General features: G+C 57.2%; 1 protein-coding gene across 2 annotated transcripts in view; it reads right to left on the bottom strand.

Annotated features, from left to right (window-relative positions):
* Nucleotides 1–11,964, bottom strand: part of RAMP1 (receptor activity modifying protein 1) — a 41,778-nt gene extending 29,814 nt beyond the window's left edge. Inside the window, exons 1-3 of one of the 2 annotated variants that reach the window (XM_018040404.1) lie at nucleotides 3,181–3,423; nucleotides 2,318–2,644; nucleotides 2,086–2,224 (exon numbers count right to left, since the gene is read on the bottom strand). In XM_018040404.1, the coding sequence (XP_017895893.1) occupies nucleotides 2,086–2,224; nucleotides 2,318–2,489 (311 nt within the window). In that variant the 5' untranslated portion in view covers nucleotides 2,490–2,644; nucleotides 3,181–3,423. Of the gene's footprint in view, nucleotides 1–2,085; nucleotides 2,225–2,317; nucleotides 2,645–3,180; nucleotides 3,424–11,859 lie in introns of those variants that run through there. The other variant, XM_018040406.1, reaches the window with a different exon arrangement.

Below are 15,367 nucleotides of genomic sequence, written 5' to 3' on the forward strand. Positions count from 1 at the left end.
CATTACTTTGCTGACAAAAGTCCCAGTGGTCATGTATGGATGTGAGAGTTGGACTATAAAGAAAGCAAAGCACCAAAGAACTGTTGCTTTTGAACTGTGGTGCTGGAGAAGACTCTTGAGAGTCCCTTGGACTGCAAGGAGATCCACCCAATCCATCCTAAAAGAAATCAGTCCTGAATATTCATTGGAAGGACTGATGCTGAAGCTGAAACTCCAATACTTTGGCCACCTGATGCGAAGAGCTTACTCACTGGAAAAGACCGTGATGCTGGGAAAGACTGAAAGCGGGAGAAAGGGACGACAGAGGATGAGATGGTTGGATGGCATCACCTACTCGATGGACATGATTTTTAGTAAACTCAGAGAGTCGGTGATGGACAGGGAGGCCTGGTGTGCTGCAGTCCATGGGGTCACAAGGAATCAGACACGACTGAGTGACTGAACTGAATACCACGCAATGGAACATGTTCCCAGGTCTCAGGTTAGGGCGCACACATCTCTAGGGGCCTTTATTCAGCTGACCAGCTCGCTAGCCCCTGCTGACTTGCTGAGAAGCTCTCACAATGGGGACTTCTGACTCTTCCTCCCTCAGTGGTCTTGATTTCCTTTTTAAATAAAGAAATTTCCTAGCAACCCCGCTCCACTCCCCCGCCCCCTCCGACTTCCAGCTGAATCATGCCTGGCTCAGCTGGGAGGATGGCAGACTCCGGCCTGGCGGTAACGACTCCTGTCTGCACTCTGAGCACAGGCGGGAACCGTCCGCGGCGGCTTCATTTCTAGGAACCTGTCACCACTGGTTCGTTCAGCATGTCACCTGCCACTTGAGCTACCTCTTCTGCTGGGCCACTGGTTTGCAACCTGTCTACACAAGTCACTTGTACAGAGCTGGGTGGTGGGGGGGGAGCACGGATCCCCAGGGACTCCTTGGCGTCTTCTCTGCATTTTGATAATGTGTGACCTTTCATTTAAACACAAACCCTTCAGAGAATCGGCAGGCCCACTAGCCTGAAAAGCTGATTTTTAATAGCCTGTCTCCCCCTTTGATTTCTAACTCATGACTGATTTCTCAGCTCAGAATAGGAGACCCTGAAGGCCAAGGAGGAGGAGGACAGGGAGGAGACCCTGCCGGGGTGGCTGCTGCGGAGCCTCTGCTCAAACCCTGGAGGCAAGCGTGGGCTTCACATTAACTGCAGGAGGTTGAGGAACCCACACACGGCTCCTGTGTGTCCTGGCCGTGCTGTGAACCGAGGGAAGTCCTGGTACGGACAATGTCGGAGCCTGGCCTGGAAACCTGCACACACACTGGGGTCCCCGCGTGCCTGGCTGGGTTGTCCACCCCGCTGCGATCTCAGTGTTTGGAGGGTGCTTCTCTTTGCCTTTCCTTGCCCACTGGAGCCCCCAGCGTCCAAACACTGAAGCAGAAACACAGCCTAGGAAAACTCAGCCTTGAATATCAACCGCAGACAAGCTGATTGCTGCTGGCTGCCCTAGAAGATGAAGGAGCCAGGCCTGGGTGCGGGGAGCTCCCGACCTCATCGAGCGGCCGAGGGGGGCTGGGATGCACCCTGTGGTTCAGGGGGAAGGACATCTTGGGAGAAGGACTGAGTCGGGAAGGAGAAGGGGCTCATGTCCAGCTGCCCTCGGTGAGGGGCGTGTCTCCACCCCATGGTTCCAGGAAGCTCCAGGCCCGAGCCCGCCAGGCAGGTGGGAGGATAAGCTGGGTCTCGGGGATGGTGGGAGGCTGAGGGGACCACCCTGCACCAGGTGGGGGGGCCTCCTGTCACAGGGACCCGGGCCCCCCGGGCGCTGGATCTTGCTCCCACTACCAGCATCCCAGACTGGACCCAGCCCAATGGAGCCCTCTGCTGCCTGCCGCCTCTGCCTTGCTACCCAGCTTGAGCCTGGTCATCGAGGTCATGGCCCCTGCCCTTCCCACGTGCCCCCCAGTGCACCCCCCCTTTGCCCTCTCTCTGGTCCCAGCCTGTGGCGCAGGAACCAGCCTGTCAGTGAAGAATGGCTCCTGGGGCCTTGAGGGAGACCCTCTCACAGCATCCCCGCTGCCCCCCGGGGACACCCCAGACTCACCCAATGGTCTTGCCCCAGTCGCACCACAGTGTCCTCCCGACGGCCTCCATGTGTGCCTGGAACTGGGGGAGGCAGAACTCCCAGAGGAGGGTGCCGTGGTCAGTGTGCTGGCAGGCAGTCGCCAGGCAGAGGTGGGTCACTGCAACGAGAGCCCCCCACGACAGTCATCCACCCAGCCTGCCCATCCCTGCAGGGTCAGGGGCTGGCTCCACCCTTCGAGGCCCACACCCACCAGCAGAGTGGCCTGTCCGACTCCGAGGCCACCCGGATGCCCTGGGGGGCGCCGCGATCCCGGGGGTGGGGGTGTGGGTGGGGCGTCCGGGCTCCAGCTGGATCATGGCATCATCAGTCGCTTCGGGGCCCAGCAAAGGCCCGCCTGCTGACGGCGTGTCTGAGACCGCCATCTCCCCGGGATCCAGAGTGGGGGCTGCACGTCCTTTGGTCCGGGGCACATGTCTGACACTCACGCACCTTTTCGGCCTCACCCACCCTCGACCTGGTTCCTAAGCCTCCACTTTGCAGACGCGGAAACTGCGGCAGCGAGAACAGCCTGCAGGGACTGGACACAGGCTGATCACCCACGAGGCCCCTGCGCGTCTGCCCAGGGGTGAGGGGAGGAATCAGCCTGCCCCAGGGAGCTGGTGAGCAGCACAGGGTCTTGGAGACCCCCGCCCCACTCTTCCACCAGTGTGTGCCGGCCGGGCTGTGCCACCCAGCACTGAGCTCACGTTCTCTGGGTCTGGGTGTTCATCGGCTAGAAACCAAGCCGCCAAGCTGTCACCTGAGCTGTTCCTACCCTTCCGCTTGTGGGGACTGGGGGGAGGAACAGGCGGTCAGTGGTGCTGGCTACAGGTGACAGAGTCGGCGGGCTGGCCCCAACGAAGGCGAAGGGCAGAGTGCCCTGGGGGCCGGGAGGGCGGCCAGCGCAGGGCCCCTGGCAGGCAGGGGGGCAGACCCTGTCTCTGTCCCCTCTGGAGTCCCAGGGGCTACGTGGTGGCAGGGGGCTCCACCCTCCTCTCCAGGGTCCATGTGAGGACCTCCAGCGCCCAAGTCTACGTCGCCCACTGGGGGCGGGAGACTAAGGACTCCACTTACCCGAGTGACAGATGGCAGGCCGGACACGTCTTGCCAGGGGCCCGAGCCAACAAAGTGACCCTCACAGCAGCACAGGGTAACGCCGTGGTTTGTTTGTTCAGTCGCTTAGTTGTGTCTGACTCTGTGACCCCATGGATTGCCCGGGACTGTGATTAACTCTGTGATTAGTCACAAATAAGAGGCCAAACACAGGGAGCCCACAGCACACGGAGACAGAGGTGAAGCTGGAGGCAGGAGCTGAAAAAAGCCTCGCGCTTCACCCCGTGGCTCAGCTGGTAAAGAATCCGCCTGCGATGCGGGAGACCTGGGTTCCATCCCTGAGTTGGGAAGATCCCCTGGAGGAGGGAAAGGCTGCCCACTCCAGTATTCCAGCCTGGAGAATCCCACGGACTGTATAGTTCCTGGGGTCACAAAGAGTCGGGCACGACTGAGCGACTTACTTCACTTCACTGCCTGAGTGCCGAGGGGCCCGGTCCTGCACCCACCGCCTGGAGGGTGTCCCTCTGTCCCCCAGATCTGGACACACACCCTGGGAAGCAGGGAGGACCCCAGGGGTTTTCAGCCAGAGAAACCAGGAGTAATGGGTAGTGGGTGGGGGAGATGAGAGGCTGGCAAGAGGAAAACCCCCTTGGAGGAGCCCCTGGAGAGGACCCACAGGCGTGGGGAGCAGGCCAGCCCACCCTGGGTGCCCTGGGATGGGACCCCACCGGGTCCACCTGGCACAGCTCACGCACTCGAGGACCAGCTGGTGAAAGGGGCTGCTTTCAACCTGGGCTCCATCCAAACGCCCCTGAGAAAGCCCACCTGCCTGCACAGGTGGAGCGCCGGGGTCACACGTAGCTCGGGAGGGCTTAGACACTGGCTCATGGAGGAGCTCCAGCCGCGTTCCGAAGGCCCCACCCCGGTGCCCCCATGCCTTCAGCACTCTGCACATCTGCCGGGCTCCACCTTTCCGCGCAAAGCCCAGACCCAGATGCGGCCCGTCCTCCTCCGCGGCCTCCTCCCTGAGGTCCTCCAGGCCTTATTTGGGGTGGCCTTATTTCCTCTCCTTTGGCCGCCCTCTGATCGCCCGTCGCCCTCCCGGCTAGCCAGCGGCTCTGCACGTTGTTACTTGTCAAATGAACAAGTCGGCGACACCGGCTTTAGCATAGCATGTTGTGCGTGGGCTGCCGCGAGGCGCCTCGAGCGCCCTCAGGAGGTCAGGACCGGCGCTGGGCTCCCCTCCTGCGCTGGCAGGGCCGGGTTAGGGAGGAAGATAAACGTGCATCTCTGTCAGGGCGCGGGGGGCAACCGAAAGCCAGGGGCTGATGTGGGCGGTGCAGGGGGGCCCACAACGGTCCCTCACCATCGTTCCGGGCCGCAGGTCATGCTGGAGACCGCGCTGTGGGTGTGAGCCCTGCTGTAGGGCTGGCCCATGGCCTCGCGGTGGCCCGGACCCGGGCTGGCCCACAGTCGGGCAGCTCCCACCTCTCTGGGAGCCACTGCCTGTGTCCCAAGGGTGCGCCCTCTGCTCTGTGGGGACAAAGTCCGGCTCTCACCGCTACCCTTTGTTTCCTGCCCTGCAGGAGCCCAGAGCTGGTTGTCGCGGCCCTTCGACAACTGGAATGAGGTTGGGCAAGCTGCCTGGGTGGTGAATCTGGAAACCAGTTTCATTTTAAGCACAGGAGAAGGACGCTGGGTTTGTTTGTTTTTATAAAAAACGAACCTGACATAGTTTTTTTCCTTGCAAAGAGAGGCCCCATCACAGCTTTAAAACTGAATACACTGCCCAGTGTTTTAAAACCAGCTGTTTGAGACCAGGTGGCTCCTATTCCCGGGTGACTGCGAGGTTAATCCTTCACAGCGCGTGTCTTAAGAGGCCAAGTGCGAGGCTGCCGGGCAGAGAGCAGCAAGTTGAGGCAGGACTTGCCCTCATGTCGGCGTTGTTCAGTGCAGGGAGGCTGGCTGGGGCTGGAGGGGCTCAGAGAAAGCGCGGAGAATGCCCCCGGCCCTGGCAGGGAGAGGACCGGCAGTGAGATCGCTATGGCAACGGGCCTGGGGCCAGAGAGACAGGGTGGCCAGCGCTCCACGGGGGCCCTTGGGGCTTGGAGGCCTTTGGGCTTTCTAATGAGCGATGAGGGCCCAGGGGAGGACCCGCCAGGTATCTATTCTCACCTGTGCCCTTGGCCTGCTGCTGCACGCCCGCAGAACCAGCCCGTCTTGCTGCCGCTCAGCTCACGCTGCGATTGCAGAGACGGCCCTCCCAGGGCTGGGGTCACAGGTGGGGGGCGAGCCGTGGGAAGGGCCCCTCCCTTGTTAGAGTGGCTGGCCAGGGAGCTGGGCTCAGAGCATCCTCTGGCAGAGCCTGTGGGCCTCTGGGCCCCAGCCCACCACCCCCACCACCCAGGCTGGGCCCCCGGGCCCTGTCACTTCTGGGCCAGCTTCTTTCTCTGTGAAATGAGACCCTCCTGCACCAAGTGGGCCAACAGGGCTGGTTTCCAGAACTCGTGTCCACAGGACCAGCCGCACTCGGCCCTCCCTGAGGGTCTGTGGTGTGAGCGGCCCTTAGTGACTCACAGCGTGTGAGCCCCAAAGGGGTGGTGGGAGGGGGCAGGAAGGGGAGGCAACAGCGGCACGCTTTGAAGGTTGTGGGTACACATGCTCACAGTCTTGAGTCCATGAGGGTGCATACACACCCCAGGACCTTCTAAGTCACACGCTTGAAATGCATTGTTTATTCTATGCCAATTACTCAATTGAATTGCTCAGTTGTGTCCGACTCTTTGCAACCCCATGAACTGTAGCCTGTCAGGCTTCTCTGTCCATGGAATTCCCCAGGCAAGAGTACTGGAGTGGGTAGCCATTCCCTTCTCCAGGGGGTCTTCCCGACCCAGGGATCGAACCCGGGTCTCCTGGATTGCAGGCAGACTCCTTAACTGGCTGAGCCACGAGGGAAGTCACTGCTCAATTAAAATCAGTAAATCCGGGGGACTGTTGAGAGCGGCGATCCAAGAGCTGTGATCTCAGCTGATCTTCACGCCGCCTCTGCTCTTCCCTATTTTCTGCAGGTTAAGGAATGGGGTTTCTAAAGTGCCACCTCTACTCTACCCGGAACTTTTCCTAACAGCAGCAGGAAAAGGCTTGCTCTGGGCGCTTCTGCCGAATCACCTTCTGCTCCCCCACTTGGAGCCAGCACGCTGGGAACCATCCACCCCCAGGACTCCCCTGGTTACAGCCACTTGGGAGCCAAATGCCCAGGAAGCTACCTGCTTGGCCAGTCACTAAATGCCCCAGAGGATGACGTAAAGAGCACTTGGTTTGACCATGTTACCTTCAGCCTTTCTCCATTTACTCTGGAAAAAGAAAACAAGAACCCAAAAGACAAAATGAAAAAAAAAAAAAAACCCTCTGTGTGACAAGTGAGAACTCCTACCCAACCCTCAAGGCCCAGTGAACAACCACCTCCTCTGCCCTGCCCAGCACAGAGCCCTCTCCGACTGTGCATCGCGCCATCTTCTAACTGCTACCAGCAACCCTTCGACAGCCAACGACAGAAGGGGAGGGGACCTCAGAGCCTGTGTGTCCTGCATACTCAGCGCCCCGCCTCAGCAGATCAGCTGGGAGACTCCTCACTCCCATCCAGGGACGGCTCTCTTAACGCTCCAGGTCTGTTCTGGCTTCTCGAAAGCCCCTGGCAGGCCTGGCACCATGTGGCCCTAGTGTTAGGAGCTGGGGGGAGTCACCGGCAGGAGGGAGTGCATCCCTCATCTGCACATCTACCCGGGCCCCAACATCTTTCCGCACAAACAGACCCTGGAATCTGCCCGAGACAATAAAGCCTCACGCAGAGGGGCCAACCTCCGTCACCTCACTTCACCTTTGCCTTTCAGGCCTCTTCCCCAAAACACGAGGCTTGCTATTGCTGTTGTTCAGTCCCTCATTCATGTCCAACTCTTTGCGACCCCATGGACTGTAGCACATCAGGCCTCCCTGTCCTTCACCATCTCTTGGAGCTTACTCAAACTCATGTTCATCTAGTCGGTGATACCATCCAACCATCTCATCCTCTGTCATCCCCTTCTCCTCCTGCTTTCGATCTTTCCCAGCATCAGGGTCTTTTCCAATGAGTCAGCTCTTCGCATCAGGTGGCCAAAGGATTGAAGCTTCAGCTTCAGCATCAGTCCCTCCAGTGAACACCCAGGACTGATCTCCTTTGGGATGGACTGGTTGGATCTCCTTGCAGCCCGTGGGACTCTCAAGAGTCTTCTCCAACACCACAGTTCAAAAGCATCAATTCTTCACCACTCAGGTTTCTTTATGGTCCAGCTCTCAAGTCTGCTGTCTGATTCATGGACTGCTTTCGTTCCAGTCGACAGTGGGCTGGAGCGTGTGAGAGTGAGGCAGGCATTATCATCTGATCATTTGTCGGGTAAACTGCTGTCTTTGATCCTCCCAGGTGAGGTCTGGCTCAGGAGAACCCTTGCTGGTGAGCTTCTAGGGTGTGGGGGTACAGAACCCTGGAAACACACACAGGTGGGTGCTGCCCAGGTGGGTGCCGGGGGCGGCCTCTGGTCCCTGGTTCCACAGAATTCACTGGAGAACTCCACCCGGGAGGGAGGGGGGTGGGATCAGGACAATCATGACAGAGACACTGGGAGGTCTAATGAGCAGGAAATGAGAGCGGCCTGGCTGTGCTGAGACGCCCGGGTCCCCTGCTCCCCTGCCGAGACTTGGCCACGGACCCTGCTTTAGTGAAACTGCTCAGAATCTGCGTTTTGAATCATCACTGAAGTGATGTCTTTCAATGTCAAAGAAAATACTAACATAAAACAATCTTAGGGAAATTTTTTTTTGTTTTTTTTTTCCATGGACAACAATACTGTCATTATGTTACCAAGAATAAGTTCTTGTTTAGCCTGGGAGCCTCTTCCAGCTGCTGTGTTGACATAACCCTCCTGGCCAAGAACAGACGCATTCTCTAGAAAAGTTACCAGCCCCAAGGTCATCCATCCTGGAGCGGGGGAGGGCTGGTGCCCAGGACATCCCTGTGGGCGCTCCATGGGGGCAGTGGGAGGAGGCTGGGGGGACAGGGCAGAGCCCCAGCAGCATCCTGTGGTCTCCACATGCCAGGAGAATGCTGAAGAGCAGGGGCAGATGGGTGGGGGGGGCACACAGGGCCGGCGGGGGTTCCGCCCCTCCCCAGGCTCCCCGTCTCCTTCTTGGATTTCCCCTGAGTCCCCGGCAGAATGAGAGGTTCTCCGGCAGGGATCTCGCAGCGCCCCCACCCACCGGTGTGTGCCCTTCTCAGAGCCTACCATGCGTCTGCCACCCACTAGGCCCACCACCCTGCTGGGCACACGTCTGACTCAAATGTGACGGGGTAACGGACTGGAAACGTTCACCTCTCGGGGCTCACTCAGGTCTGTCTGTCTGTCTTGGAAAGGTGTCCTGCTGCCTGCTCCCCAGGACGCTGCTGGGGCTCTGCCCTGTCCCCCCAGCCTCCTCCCACTGCCCACTCCCGGGATGGGACCCTGCTGCACGGCCCCCACGTCCAGCCGAGAGGACAAAACGGAGAGTTGGGCCTGGGTCCCGGGTCTCTCCCCGAGACTGTCCTGGCGGGCAGGCGGGCCTGGGCCAGGGCCCTCGGAGCGGGGAGCCCTTCGTGCCAGGCAGCCCTCGGGAGAGACGGGCTCTGGGCCTGAAGGCCGCCAAGCCCAAGGGGCTGCCCTGCTGACAGCTCAGCGTCTTCACTGGAATTCAGGTCACACGGGCGCCGCCATCGCACACTCTGCCAGGCGCCGTTTCTAACCAAGGAGAAGCTATGGGATTGCTTCATCCTGGGGGGAAAGCAGGAGGAACCGACTTTCCCCAAGTAGCTATTTGCCCCGAGTGAGGATTTCACCTAAAATCCTTCCTTGACGTGTGGTTACCGCCGCTTCTGATGTGGGCATAAACGTCTCTCAACAGCCCTGGCCTGGTACTGACGATGTGCACACTGCCAGGCACGCAGCTGTAGAAGGAAGACGGATGCCCAGAAACGTCTCCCTGCCACTGCACACACAGGGCGAACAGACACACTGAATCGATGAGCAAAAAAAAGAACCTTTCAGATGTGGACTCCAGGATTAGGGCCGCCTCCGGACTTAAAGCAGCATGACAATCTGAAGCAGTCATGTGCACTCCATTTCCTGTGATGTCCTGGTCGGTTCCAAACAGCTACCCTTGTATTTATATAAAGTCGCATATTTCAATAAACACAGTGTTAGTTACCCAGTGTCTGACTCTTTACGACCCTGTGGACTGTAGCCCGCCAGGCTCCTCTGTCCATGGGATTCTCCAGAAAAGGATAGTGGAGGAGATAGCCATTCGCTTCTCCAGGGGGTCTTCCTGACCCGGGACATAGCAGCCTTGCAAGAAGTACCCCCTCCCCCAGCACGCCAGGGAGGTGCGTGTTTCCCAGGACAGATGACAGAGTTCATACAGGCCAGCGTCGGCTAGCACTGTCGAGTGAAGGTGGGCACATAGTAACAGGTGCTTACAACGAAGTCATCATACACGGACTCCGGCTCCTCTGGAAATGTCCCTCTTTTCTGACTGATGAAAAATAAGAAATTCCACCTTGCTATTCTGGGTAGCAAAATCTTCATCACCAGGGGGCTCTAGCTCACACTACCCCTTGGGAAGAAAAACGTGTGCTCTCCTAATTCTTCTGATTACCGCTGGGCTCCAATGACACTAATTAGCCGATAACCTCATAAAGCTGTGTTTCTTCTTCCATGATATAACATTAGCCAGACCTCTCAGAATGTCAGGGTTCCAGGACTTTGACCTTCCACCAGAACATCTATTATTTTCTTGGTAAACAAGGAAGGTCTTTAATATGAGATTATGATAAAGTGTTTTATTTACATAAGCTTTAGAGGGTGCAGCTTCTGGACGGTAGGAAAGAGAATTTGTTTATTTATGCTTAAAAAAGGACTCAGCCCAGCTCTCTACCTTGCTGAAAGAGAAATACTCATTTCTTAAGAAACTAAAACAGTACGTTCCAGGTCAAACCCACCGATCCTAATGCAAAAGAAGAGAATAATATAAGATTCTGCTTTTCATATAACCAGCAAAAATGCTAAGTGGCAGGATCGGCTTTCAGAGTACATTCTGTTGAAGTAGATGCTAAGGCTTTTGGGCAGCTCCGACATTCCTTGGCGAGGTGTGGGGACTGGAAGCCTGGAGTGGCAGCCTCCCGCCTCCCAGACAAGCCCTGTGGCCCCTGGCTGCCTCGCGAGCAGCTACATGGCAGTGTGGGGTCCCCTTCCCCAAGGGCAGCGTCACTGCTCAGCGGCCAGGACACAGCTACCAGGAAGAACCACGGGGGCCTCCCTGGGCCACCGGATTTCTTCCACCTTACATGACTGATTTGGTTTTTATTAAATGGTAACTAAATACATGAAATGAATCCAGTAGCTGAGGCAGTTCAGGAAGGTTGCTTAGCATTTTATGAAAACAGTGGGAAGAGGGAACTGAAGATGACAATTTCTGCTAAATTTTGCAGAGTGAGCTGCAGGTTCCTGCCACCACCGTCTCAGAACAAGAGCCAGGTGTGTTCTGCCACCTCCCCAAGAGTCCCTCTCTGGACTGCTACTAGCCACACACACACACACACACTGGCAAGTCAATGCACACACACACAGGGTGGCAAGTCAACACACACAGACACACACAGAGTGGCAAGTCAATGCGCACACACACACACACACACACACAGATTGGCAAGTCAACTCACACACACACACACACAGACTGGCAAGTCAACTCACACACACACAGATTGGCAAGTCAACACACGCACACACACAGACTGGCAAGTCAATGCACACACACACACACACACACAGATTGGCAAGTCAACACGTACCCACACAGAGTGGTAAGTCAACTCACACACACACACACACACACACACACAGACTGGCAAGTCAACGCACACACACATACACACACACACAGATTAGCAAGTCAATGCACATGCACACACACACACACACAGATTGGCAAGTCAACATGCACCCACACAGACTGGCAAGTCAACACACACACACACACACACAGATTGGCAAGTCAACGCACACACACACACAGACTGGCAAGTCAACGCACACACACCCCCCCCATACACAGATTGGCAAGTCAACACTCACCCACACAGAGTGGCAAGTCAACACACACACAGACTGGCGAGTCAACGCACACCCCCCCCCCCCACAGATTGGCAAGTCAACACACACCTACACAGTGGCAAGTCAACACACACACACACGGCAAGTCAACACATACACACAGAATGGCAAGTCAACACACACACACACACCCCTGTGGAAATGCCCCGAAGAGAATGGCTGGCCTCATTTCTGCAAAGGAGGCTTATCTACAGATCAGCAACTGTTGGCTGTGAATGTGTCAGATTTTCAGTTTTAGCCAGTTTTTTAGGTAAATGGTCCGTGGTTCTGATTCTGGAACCCGAAACCGCCCGCAGCCCGGAGCCGGGGGCCAAGGTGCCACGAGGGCGGTCACGGTTTCCTTCGGAACCTGAGTGCCCGCGCCCCGCTCCCCCGCGACGCCTCCGAAGCCGCCCCTTCCCCGGAGGGAGGCGCCCCCCGCCCGCGGCCGCGTCCTGAGCCGGAGCCGGGACCCCCGCCTACTCACCCAGGAGCAGCCAGAGGCCGCGGCACCGGAGGCCGCGCAGGCCCAGGGCCATGGTCGCAGCCGAGCCGAGTCCAGCCGCCAGCCGCGCGCCCCGCCGAGGACTGAGCCCGCCGCACCGCGGGCGGGGGCGGCAGCGGAGCGGGCGGGAGGCGGCGGCCTCGGGGCCCGGCCTACTGCGGCCCGCGGCGGGTGGAGGGGTGGCCCGCGCGGGGATGGGGGCCGCGCCGGGACCCCGCAGGGAGGGCCCGCAGCAGGCGAGCCGGGCTGGCCAGCACCTGCCGGCCGGGGTGCGGGGGCAGACACTGCACCAGGGAGGCGAGCGCGGGGGTAAGGCTTCGCCCGAGAGGAGAGGGAGCCGCGCAGGGAATCCAGGACCCTGCCCGGGGGACAGCACACTCTGGCGACGACCTCGACCGAGGCACCGATGAACCTGAAGTGTTTGCCACTTGTTTAACTGGGGACGGCTCTTCTAAACAGGGCCTCTCGATGCCAACCCGGGCACCCTCTCTTTCGCTCTGTGGGTTACAACTGCTCTGCCTCGGGGGTCTACTTTGCAGAAGACCAAGGCCATCCTGGCCCATGCGCCTCGCCCAAGGTGCAGGCACTGGGGTTCCTGAAAGGACAAAACTAGCCCTGGCGCTTGGAGACATTCAGAGTAACCAAAAAAAAGGACCCACAGGTCCAGCGAGGGGCTGGAATGACGGGAATGGGGAGGTGTGGGTGCAGGGGAGGAGGTGCCTGGAAGGTATGTGTAGGTCCTGGGCCAGAGGGAAGAGGGCTCCTGGGGGTACAGAAGGGTGGTCCTTGTGGACTTCTTGCCTGACATTTGGGGCGAAAGACAGAGGAGGCTGGGATGGCCTCTTTCTGATTCTGAACTTGTAGATAGAGAAGGGCTCCCTGGAGGTGGGGGGGACACATGAGAGCCCTGGGAATCTGGGGAAGTGCAGGTAACCTGCATGCTTAGGTCTGACCTGGGGGGCATCAGTCCGGCCTAGCTAAGCTGACCTGGGCTCTCTCAGCTCTGCTGGTGGCTGTGCTTCACTCTGCAAAGGTTCCTGCTTGTAACAGCCTATTCTGAGAACTCTCAGCAATTGAGTACATTTATGCTCATGCTAAGGAATCAACCACTGCCCTTGGGAGGAGCAGGAATCACACCTTTGTGACCGAAGCTGCTGACGCCTAGCAGAGTGCCTAGTGCAGAATTCCGTGGTCAGTCTGTGTAGACTGACTCAACACACCCCCTGCCGACAGCTCTGCGAACAGGCAGCAGCTAACAGCCAGGTGGGCAGGAGGCACTGAGGACCTGCATGCCTATATCCTGGAGCCAGAGGGGCCTGTGCCCATGGTGAGGGAGCACACGCTTGCTCGAGCTGAGAAGCCACTCTTGCCCAAACATAGGAAGATACAGCCCAGCGTGTGGCCTGGCCTCCCTCTCTTTATTCATTTAAGAGACAGATGCTGGGTAAACAAGGCAGGTTGTTCTGCCCTTCAGTTGGTGAATCCAGTGAGGCGCCTGCAAAAATCTCAGTAACAGGAACCACAGGCCTGGGCCTGATGCGGCTGGCTCAGCAGCAGTGTGAGAAGACTTGAGGGCTTGGCGGGTGAGTGTATGAGGAGGCTGCAGGCCAGAGTGAGGAGGGGCAACCAGCTGTGGTGGGAGGAAGTGAGGTCCCAGCCCCTCTCCGTGAAGTGCAGGATCTCTGCTCTCAGACTCGCCCTCCACTCACCCTTTCCCCCCATGGCTTGTGGGCCTCTCTGCATCTGCTTATGGTTGGGCTCTTTCTTCATTACCCAAGGCACCTGGGACCCCTCTCCTTTCACTGTTGGGGTTGGCAGGGTCTGGTTGGGAAGCCCTCTCCTCTCCATTTTCTCACACTCCCCACACTGGCAGATACATGCACCTAACAAGACAGAGTGTACTTCTCAAATCTGCAGACTTAGGAAGCTCACAATTCTCTTGGGAATGCCATAGTTGGGGGTGTACCCACCATTGCACTTTCTCCCCTAATGGTTTTCTTATTTGCACATTGGGTCTGGGTAAGAGATACCCCAGTAATTACTATGGGTTTTCCCTTTGGCAGAGGTATGGAAGTGGGACAAACTGATGTCTTTATACCTATGATATCGTAAGAGTTGCCAATTTTGCCCCAGCCATATTTCTTGCTGGTAGCATGGACAGTCCTCTCCCTGGGCACCTCCATCTACATGAATGTTAGGTCAGGCAATGGAAGAGTTGAGAAGGTGGCCAAACGCTTTACAGCACGCACAGCAGGGCTAAAGACACAATCTAGACAGGTCATCATGACTGAAAATTCAAAGTTAAAAGAAGACTTCAGCTTCCATCCATGATGAAGTAACAGGGACTGGATTCACCTTCCTTGCTTAAACTACAACGCTGGACAAAACAGATCAAGGAACAGTTGTCACCCTGGACCCAGACAGAAGCCCTGAGAGCAGGGAAACAAGTGAGGTGAGCCGTATGACCGCTCATTGCCCGCAGTTTCCAGACGCGGTCTGGGGTCTCCCAGGGTTGGGAGGCTGGGGGGCCAAGGCAGCTGGAGCTAGCAGTGTACCAGAGTACCGGAGAGGAGAGAGCTGCACAGAGAGAGCTGCAGCTGAATGCTGATCAGAGTGTGCATGTAAGGACGGTATCTGAGGCAGGAAAACAAAGCCCTGGCCAGGAGCAAGTTGGAACAATCTCTCAGAGCTCACTTGGGGCCTGGAAAAGCTCCAGCTCCACCAACCATAGTGAAAAACCTTGAGATAAGCAGAAGAGTAGTGAGAATTACTGCCTTTGGAGTCAGAAAAAAGATAACTAGAAAGGCTGCCCTGGGGCCAACCTGACAAAGCTTCAAAGCAAGAACTGACTAGATCTAATAAACTCTTAAGTAATGACTACATCTCAGAACAAAGACTTAAGAGAACAAAAGAGCAAAGAACCATGAGACAATTTCAAGTGGCTTTATATATGTGCAGCTGGAGTTCATTCAGACAGAAATATGTGAAGTACTGTGTAAAAATTTTGATAAATCTATAAATTCAAGAATATCAACAAACCCCAAGAACAAGAATGAAGAAAAATACATCAAGGCACACCACGATGAAACTGCTTACAACCAGTAATAAGGAGAAAACCTCTTTAAGCGACTGCAGGAAAACAATGCTATGTGCAGAAGAGCAGAGATGAGGGCAGCGGCAGGGTTCTCACCGGAATGATGCGACCCAGACAGGGACGGGGCAGCGCTAGTGAGCACGGGAGGGAAGGGCATCCCGTGCTCTGCAGACATCTGCTGACACAAGGGGGAAGGTTTGCTGGAGTCCCCACTCCCAGGGTAGCAGTTCAGAGGCGATGCTTCAGTTATTATCAGTAAGGAATGAGTGGTTCCAAAGACGCACTTGTAAGCAGTAACAGCTCCTTTCTGTGGTTTGCTCACACAGCACAACTGTCAGATAAACATGAAACATAACCAGCGGCATTTTGGGAGCACTCAGCTTCACTGAGTTATGG

This window comes from Capra hircus, chromosome 3 (assembly GCF_001704415.2).
Source record: "Capra hircus breed San Clemente chromosome 3, ASM170441v1, whole genome shotgun sequence".
NCBI lineage: Eukaryota > Metazoa > Chordata > Mammalia > Artiodactyla > Bovidae > Capra > Capra hircus.